This window comes from Capsicum annuum, chromosome 2 (assembly GCF_002878395.1).
Source record: "Capsicum annuum cultivar UCD-10X-F1 chromosome 2, UCD10Xv1.1, whole genome shotgun sequence".
NCBI lineage: Eukaryota > Viridiplantae > Streptophyta > Magnoliopsida > Solanales > Solanaceae > Capsicum > Capsicum annuum.
In genome coordinates, this window is record NC_061112.1 from 90,179,444 (window position 1) to 90,186,943 (window position 7,500).

At 23.1% G+C, this 7,500-nt stretch overlaps 1 protein-coding gene across 2 annotated transcripts in view; it reads right to left on the reverse strand.

Annotated features, from left to right (window-relative positions):
- The window catches only part of LOC107861002 (bidirectional sugar transporter NEC1), a 13,494-nt gene extending 7,420 nt beyond the window's left edge, over positions 1-6,074 (reverse strand). The window contains exons 1-4 of one of the 2 annotated variants that reach the window (XM_016706412.2): positions 5,974-6,074; positions 2,111-2,147; positions 1,778-1,988; positions 890-1,048 (exon numbers count right to left, since the gene is read on the reverse strand). In XM_016706412.2, coding sequence (XP_016561898.2) covers positions 890-1,048; positions 1,778-1,988; positions 2,111-2,147; positions 5,974-6,022 — 456 coding nt within the window. In that variant the 5' untranslated portion in view covers positions 6,023-6,074. Of the gene's footprint in view, positions 1-889; positions 1,049-1,777; positions 1,989-2,110; positions 2,148-3,662; positions 3,712-5,973 lie in introns of those variants that run through there. The other variant, XM_016706411.2, reaches the window with a different exon arrangement.
- Positions 6,075-7,500: the final 1,426 nt, after the last annotated feature.

The window sequence follows — 7,500 nt, forward strand, 5'->3', positions numbered from 1 at the left end:
TCAAATTTTAGTACCGATAAAATTTTTCTAAGTATAAAATTTCATTTTAATAAACTTATGCATTTTTTCAGAAAAAATAGAATTATAGTTTGATTAAATGAGTTTGATGAGTAAAATAAGTTTAGTTTTTTAAAAAAATAAGTTATAATGACATGACATGTCAACTAAGAGAGAAGAAGACTTTTGAGATATTTAATATTTTTTGAGGAATAAAGAGATAGTTGAGTGATATTGTGACCCTAACTGAAACAAACATAAATGATATTTGAATTTTTTTTTTCAAAATTTGGGTAACTATTTAAGGAATTTACTCTTAAAACTCTATTTTCATACACTAATTTTTATATTTAAAAAAAATCATAAAATTGAACTAGATAAAAAATAAATAAAATAATTTAACCAAATTTCTCAAAATATGTACAAAGTATAAACTATACATAATTAAAAGTGGAAATAAAATTAAACAGCTTCAAACGTAAATATAACTAACAATTAACAAATAAATTTGTACTAATTAATTTTTATTTTCTTAATTACATAGTACTACATTTGACAATTATTTAATTATGTTATTGTTAATTAAAAATTTAAATAACTGAAAATGAAATACATAAATTGTCCACTCCCATATATTGAGATAGTTATCAATGTATTGAAAAATGATAATAAATAAAGTAGTGTTAAAAATTTAAATTTAGGATGAAAAGGAAAAAATATCAAAAAACTAACTAATTTATAATCTGAATAAGTTTTTTTTACTATTGTGGTCAAATTTAAACCAATTTTTTGTGGCCTAAAAGATTTTTTCTAAAGAAAGTAACTAAATCATATGAGACAATTAAAGTAAGAAATGAATTTAATGAGAAATAAAACTTTAAATTAATGTAACCATTATGCTTAAAGGAGCAGCAAAGACAGCAACGTTGATAACAGCACAAATCCATCCCACAATGATCACCCTTTCTGTGCCCTTTGCAAACAAACAAGAAAATATCATCACCATTCCGAGGGCTCCCACTACCAAGAGCATCAGCCACCCCGTCAAAATCTGCAAATAGACAATTCATACTTCTATTAGAAATGTTTTATCCACTGATAATAGTGCAAAAATAAATATTTTACACAATCAGATCACTTATTACTTTATATACTTATAAAATAGCAATTACAAGCAATTGATAGCACTAAAATAATTAGTTCCACTAATAACCTGGTAAAAACCAGTAAGTAACCAACTTGCTACCACAAGGCAAATGACCCTAATAGCGTAAAAGAATCTTTACATTGTAGTGTATGTACTAGGCAGTTTAAGATTTAAGCAGCCACAGTATGCTAGCATGTCATTTACCGGATAATTAAAAATAAATATCTAAGATTATACTATTGTACTGTAATATGTTTAAACTACTCAAATAAAATTAAAAAAAAATGATACCGTCGTTGTACAAAATTTAATCATATATGGCACATGTATGCTTCTATTAATTACTCCGTCTGTTTTAATTTGTTTAACATACTTTATTTTTTAGTTTTTTAGGAAAAGAATGATCTTTTTCCTTTTTAAAAACTCTTTAATTTTAATTTCTCACATAACATGTTTAAGGCCAAACAATTTAAGAACATTTTGATACATTTGACATATTTTTAATTTAAGAACATAAAATTCAAAATTTTTATTTATTTATTTAAACTTTATGTGAAGTTAAAACATGTCAATCAATTTGAGAGGGCGAGAATATTTGTTTCATTTCTAATGAGAAAGAGCAAAGGGACTCACCTGAGACTTTCTTGGTGCGTAAAAGAGAAATAAGGAGATGTAAACCAATTCAATAACACATCCAATGCCATTAATGCTGACGATAAGGTGGGCATTCTTCTTCAGATAAGCATAATATAGCAATAGCCCTGCACTGAATAGTGCTACCAAATATGGTATTGCTTGAAACCCTTCTGATGATTTCCTTTTATATATTTTGTAAAATGTTGGCCTAAAAAAAATAAAATAATAGAGGGTTCAATTTGTCCATCATATTATTATTTGAAAATCTCTTAAGTAATTAATATTAGACATGTAAGTCCTCAAAAAAAGAAATAAAAAAAATCCTCTTACCCTGGTGCTAAGAACACTATGAATGACACGATATTACCTGCATAATAATGACATATATCATTAAATATTGAGAGATCAAAATAAAGATTTAGTGCATTCCTTTCACTTTGTTTATATGGCCATTTTAGTTCGTTTCAAAAAAATATTTTTTTTCTTTTCTTAAATAACTCTTTATTATAGCATTTTACATGACATGTTTAAGATCACAAGATTAATAGATATGTGAATATTTTTTACAAATCTTTAATTTAACAATTATCCCCCCCCCCCCCCCCCTACCCCCACCAAACCTTTGACCAACTACACACTTTTCTTTCGAAAGATTCTATTGCCCTTTGAACTACTTTAAAATGGAATAAATACTTTATTATGTATTAGGTAACGAAAAGAATATTCTCACTCTCTTAAAAAACATATGAGAAATAAAAAAAACTTAAATTCTAATTAATATAAACATGTGTCCTTTTTTAATTGGTGACAAAAAATTTAGCACATATAATTAACTAACAATAAAATTTATATATATTGTAAAATTAATTTTTCTTTCTTTCTTTATAAAATAATGTCAAATTTTATAATTTTTTTCTTTTAGTAGTTGACACTACTAAAATATAACTTTAAGTAAACTAAACTTAGACTGTCTAAAAAGTACAAATTTATTGTGGAGATTGTAATTATAGTAGTGTTTTTGTTGATATTAAGTCCAATGCATAGACATATTGATATTCGTATAATAACAAATTTAAATTCAGAATTCTATTAAAAAAATATTGATAATACTATCGACGCATAATCAAATTAATTATTCTTTTCCTTTTAAATGTAACTGGTTCTACTAAAAACAAACATAACAATAATATAATATCATGAGTTAAGGATTTTTAAAAAAACCAAATATAAATAAATGAAAAAGTAGACCTGTCTTTTGAAAAATTACAATAAAATGACTTAAGCAATGTAAAAATAAACTAAACCCTGGAATTTTTGAAAAGAAAAAAATCTTTTTCAAAAATTAATTCAACAACTAAATTAGCATCAAAATTAGAAAAAAATTGAAGAAAAGACAAAGTGAACAATAGTTTCAATTACTAAAAACGAAAAAAAAAATTGACTTTATTTCGCGAAGAAAAAAAGGAAAATAATTTTTAAAATATCTGTTTAAATTATAATATATTATTATGGGTACTAATTATTTTATAAAGTGTCCAATTAACAAAATGTCATGTGTCCATATTAATAGATTTTAAGTTATTTTTAGTCTCTCACAACCTTCAAGGAGAGTGAGTACACTTTCTTTATCACTTTGGCACTTAAGGGTGTATATATTTCATTTAAAGTAATTCAAGGATAATAGAGTTTCAGAAAAAAAAGTGTGTAGTTGAAAATATATTGTCAAAGTTTAAGGAGATATTTATGTCTTTTCCCTTACTTTCAAATTTTGTGTCAAGTTAAAATTCGATAAATAAATTAAAATTAAAAAAAAAGAGTATATATATATATTTGCATAAAAATAAGATATTATAAATTAAAGATATAAGCATTTTAACCGTACCAAGAAGGCCAAAGATGAAAGACAAGTCATGAGCACTTAATTGCCCCATGATATATATACATACATATACATATACATACATACATATATATACACATACATACATACATACATACATACATACATACATATATATACATACATACATACATACATACACACATATATACATACATACATACATATATATACATGCATACATACATACATATATATACATACATACATATATATATATATACACACACATATATATAAAATATTATAGAAAAAGACCTTCAACATGTCTACTTGCGGACACTAAAATCAATTTTGAGGGCGTTTTAGTTTTTTCACAAGAATAAACTACTTAAAGAATTTGTCTTTTATGCTATGTTAGTGCTACCTTATTAATAACTTTAAAGAATACCCACAATCTTTCATTTAATTATAGATCATGCCCTTATAAAGAGTTCAACTTATTCTATTTATTTACAAGATTGCCCTCAACTTTACATAGATTTAATTTAAATTATCTAAATTTAAATAATTTAATAATATAATAATTTTATCTTAATTAATTGTAACTAAATATTTAAAGTAAATAAATTTTATTATTTTAATTAAATTTTATATTCAAAATTATTTTTTTTACTTATTTATTTTAGTAAATTTAAATTTTAAAATTATTTTTTTCTTATATGGAAATACTAATATTTAATTTAAATTTAATGTTTAAGTAAAAATTAATAAAATTTTAATTTAAATAAAATTTTAATTTTAATCTTAAGTAAATTATTTTTAATTTTTTCTTATATGTAAATTTTTAAAGTATAAAATTGATAAATTTAATTTAATAAAATAAGTTCTTAATGATTATTTTCTTAAGATTTGTGTTGGGTCGATATGTATCAAGTAAAAAAGAAATAAATAAAAATATACAATAAAATTTTATTATTGTGAGGCATAAACATAATGCACTATCCAATAATGTTAATAATATCATATTTTGTATATGCAAAATATAACATCTTAAATTTAAGTAATTTAACAATATAATAATTTTATCTTAATTAATTACAACTAAATATTTAAAGTAAATCAATTTTATTATTTTAATTGACTTTTATATTCAATTTTTTTTTTACTTACTTATTTTAGTAAATTTAAATTCTAAAATTATTTTTTTCTTATATAGAACTACTAATATTTAAAATTAACTTTAAATTTTTAAAGTACAAAATTAATAAATTTAATTTAGAAAAATATATGTCTAATGTATATTTTCTTAAGATTTGTGTTGAGTTTATATGTATCAAGTAAAAAAAAATAAAGGAAAATATATAATAAAATTTTATTATTGTGAGAGATAAACATAATGCACTATCCAAAAATATTTAATAATATCATATTTTGTATATGTAAAATATAGCATCCCGTATTTAATACTACTTTGGTGAGTTATCGATGATTACTATTAGATATGATAAAATTATGTTTATTTTTATAGGAGTAACATAATCAATCGCTCTTAATTAATTATTATGAGCCATCTAGATTTTAAGATAAATAATATTTAATAAAAAGATAAAAAAGACATAAAATGCGAAATTAACTCTTGATGTTTTAAATTAAATTATCGTCCTTCAAACGATGATTTTACTATACTACCACTTATTATAAGTTATTTATGTATTAGAAAATTAAGAATAACAAAATGATATGTCAACATAAAATAATTGATTGACTATCAAAATTATATTAGTGTCATATAAATTGGGATGAGACAGAGGAAGATATAAATCAACATATATTATTTGAAAATGAAATAAAAAGTGTTGTAAATAACAATAATTAAGAAAAATATTGTAAAAATTGATTGATTGGCAAAACTTTATTTATGCCGCATAAATTGGGACGAAGAGAGTAGGGGCATATCTTATTGAAAAATTATGTAAAAATTATTATAAATTAGATAATTAGTAATTTTAAAAATATAAAATATTTGACTGACTCTCGAAATTGTATCATTGTCACTTAAATTGAAATAGAAGAAAAAGTATTATAAATCATAATAATTAAGAACTTAAATTATTTTAATGATTAATTATTTAAATTCTATTTACATCATTTAAGTTGAAACAAAAATATATGTATATATATTGGGCCCGTGCTAGCATATCTAGTATATATGTGTGTGTCTTTTCCCTTACTTTCAAACTCCGTATCAAGTCAATATCAGACAAATAAATTAAAATAATGTGTGTATATATTTGCATCAAAAGTCAAAACAAGATAATATAAACTAAAGATATAAACATTTTAACCATACCAAGAAGGCCAAAGATGAAAGACAAGTCATGAGCACTTAATTGCGCCATGATATACAAGAGCACTTAATTGCTCCTGCGGATCTACGAGAGGGACTTGTAGAAACAATGCACACTGCAAATGCTATTATATAGTGGAGAAACAAAGAAACAAGTATTTGGTAAAGGAGTTACAATCATTAATTTGGTAGTATTGTTTGGCACATCCACAATGCATGCATAATTTTTTTTTCTTCATTTGGTTTATTTAGTTACATACAAAAAATTGTGGTGCTAATTTCAAAGGATAAAAACATCATAGTAATAAATCACAAGTATCCCATTAAATTATTAATATTTATAATTAGAGGGAATAGTATTACTCATTTTAAAAAAAAACTCTCATCGTACGTATTGTGAAATGTACACAAAATTGATTTGGAGTAATCAGGGGTGTCAATGGTTTCTGAAAAACCAATGGAACCGACTGAAGTGAATCGTCACAAACCAATTCTAACATTTATTTTAATGAAATCGGAGATTTTGATATGAGTATAATTGTACCGTGTATTAACGTAGTTTTTCTTTTAAAAGAAATATCGGACTAAACTATATATATATATATATATATATATATATATATATATATATATATATATATATACGCGCTTTGCGCGTGTATTTAATGTTAAGGAAAAAAGATTACATATATTTATTTATAAATGTTTAAAACTTTTGATTATAAAATTACATGACGTTGTTAGTGAAAAACATAATTCAACATTTAATATAGTATCAAAAATGCAGAATGTTTCAGCTAAGTTACATTAAATGCGACATTATATTCAATTAAATCACTTATATGTTCATTAAAGTAGATGCAAATGTTAATATCGTAAATTTGGATATAATAAAAATAACAATATACTCAATGTAATTTCAAAAGTGAAATTTGGAGAGAGTGAGAGATACACATATTTCAAAAGTTAGAGAAGTTATTTATGATAGACAATAAAATAGTAAAATAGAAACAAATTTAAAAGAGATGGTAATATACATAGAAGAATAACATTAGTGCAAAAATCTCATTTTTTGGCTGACTCGTTGTTGGCCTTTGTAGCAGAATCAAAGATTTTTCGTAATTTTCTTTATAGTGAGAAGCTCCTCCTCATTATTCTCCTTGATTTCTCCTGTAATTAACTATATTGTTACTATTACACATCACATATACTCCAGATGGAGGTCATGTCCTTTTTTGCTAATACAACACAATTCAAAATTGCTGGTTAATTGAATAAAAAATATATAAACACTATATCCAACAACAAAATAGTCAGTGCTCATTATGCAAAAAAAAATAAAAAATAAAATGTACAAGATAATTTAGATTAAACTCTCGATTTCAGACATTGCTTGTTTCAATATGTTTCAAATTCACTTTTATGTTGTCCTATGTGTATTACATGAGTTACTTCATTGCTTGTCTCTTTCCCACATATTATTTTGTTCTTTAATTCTCCTAATATTAAATATAAATATCTAATTTCTTT